Source organism: Priapulus caudatus, unplaced genomic scaffold (assembly GCF_000485595.1).
Source record: "Priapulus caudatus unplaced genomic scaffold, Priapulus_caudatus-5.0.1 Scaffold184, whole genome shotgun sequence".
Taxonomy (NCBI): Eukaryota; Metazoa; Priapulida; class Priapulimorpha; order Priapulimorphida; family Priapulidae; genus Priapulus; species Priapulus caudatus.
In genome coordinates this window covers 3,086-4,968 of record NW_014577245.1, presented here as the reverse complement: position 1 = coordinate 4,968, position 1,883 = coordinate 3,086, and the positions used below count along the sequence as shown (strand labels likewise).

The 1,883-nt window shown below is 37.6% G+C and overlaps 1 protein-coding gene across 1 annotated transcript in view; it reads left to right on the top strand.

Moving 5' to 3' along the window:
* LOC106806891 (tyrosyl-DNA phosphodiesterase 2-like) overlaps positions 1–1,260 on the top strand; it is a gene marked incomplete at its 3' end in the record, with an annotated part of 15,473 nt that extends 14,213 nt beyond the window's left edge. Inside the window, 2 exon segments of the mRNA XM_014809032.1 lie at positions 615–791; positions 1,112–1,260. Coding sequence (XP_014664518.1) covers positions 615–791; positions 1,112–1,260 — 326 coding nt within the window.
* Positions 1,261–1,883: the final 623 nt, after the last annotated feature.

Sequence of the window (1,883 nt, the reverse complement as noted above, 5' to 3'; positions counted from 1 at the left end):
GTGCGTGCGTGCGTGCGTGCGTGCGTGGTGAAATGGTGGTAGGTGTAAAGCAAAAGCCAGGTTGAATGAAATAAAGTTCAGTGTAAGTATGAAATCTGCATTATTAATAATCATTCTATAGTATAATCAATAATAGAAATATTGTTAGTTTAAAAAAACACACATTAAGTATAGAATAGTGTAGTGTAGTGCAGTGCAGTACAGTATAGTACAGCACAGTATAGTATCAGGAGTCTCTCAATAGATATATATCAAGAGTACATAATAGGAGATTATCCTATAGGAAATTATCCTATTATTTACTCTTTGATATATATTGATAGACTCCTGATAGTATATAGTAAAAATAGTATTCGTGCACACACTGCCCAATACTGCACAAGATTTGACTAGCGGATAAAACCGAATGTCTTATAATCAGAGGTTGGATGATGGAGGCTTTGTATGTGTGCATGCATGAGTGCGTGTGTGCATGTGTGCGTGTGTGCATGTGTGCGTGTGTGCGTGTGTGCATGTGTGCGTGTGTGCGTGCGGTTGTCTGTGTGCGTGCTTGCTTGCATGTGTACCTATATACTTGGATAACCATAATAAATAGATATTGAATTTTGATACAGGCGGAAGTCACTAGTTCTGGTATTCCTCTGCTACTGATGACATCTCATCTAGAGAGCACAAAGGAACATGCAAGTGAACGAAAAAACCAGCTAAAGAAGGCATTTGAAGAGATGAAGGTGGCTGATTCAAAATATACTGTCATCTTTGGTGGGGATATGAACACTAGGGACAGCGAGGTATAGTAGCTGCAGTAATATGGGCTCTCATTTAAGTTTAAACGTAAAAGTTATGATATTGGTATATGTTGTGTACCAAATTGATTGTATTTTTTTTTCAATTTATGTGATAAGTTCATCTTTTAGCTAAATGATTTTCTGAGGGAATACCTGTCGAACAATATAATGTAGGTCATTGCAGAAACATGATTCATGTCACAGACTTTTTTTTATGGAGCGCATTGCTTACGTAACATACATACATGTCTGTGTAGGTCAGGTTGCCTGTTGTTTGTTTTTATGACGTTCATTTACCCACGATTCCAAATTTCTTTAATCAGATTGTAGAGATTGGCGGGTTACCAGAGGGAATTTCTGACCTGTATGAGGTCACAGGCTCACGACCAGAGTGCAAATACACCTGGGATACCAACAGGAACGACAATTGCATTTTTCCGGGAAAATTCAAGCCACGTTGTCGGTTCGATCGGTGAGTATATAGCACACCTGCATTCCTATGCAGAGTTTTGTCCCAGATGGTCTACTTTTGTACCTATGGTTCATTAATTTGTCTGTGGGGAAAAGAAAAGAGCCACTAAATGCATTTAGTCTTCATGAAAAACACAGCACATCCAGTTGTGTTCTCCCTCCAAAGGTACAGAGAGGACGAGTATACCCACATGTGATTTAATTGAACCTTTTCAAAAGTTGCCCTTTATGTTTATTATGATGAGCCCTTATTTACTTATTCTGTCAACTTCATGCCTTGCAATTATTACATGTTGCCATTGTAGCTTACTTAGAGGGGTGAAAGCATAAGCAAGCCAAATACAGTTTCAAATATTTTTGTAACATGAATCTTCCGATTTATACATATGCACTCAAACATACCCCTTTTAAGCATATCAAAGTAAAATTACCCAAATTTTATTCCTCAAAACTTTACCCTATTTACTTTTTATTATAGAAAAAGGTGCATGTTACATATCTGGTGCTTAATGAGCCCCTAAGTTGTTTAACTTGGTAACAAGCTTACTATGTGTAGATTGTGTAGATATGGTCATGAGTATACTGTATGCACATGCTTTATCAGGGCCGTAGGCTGAGCAAATT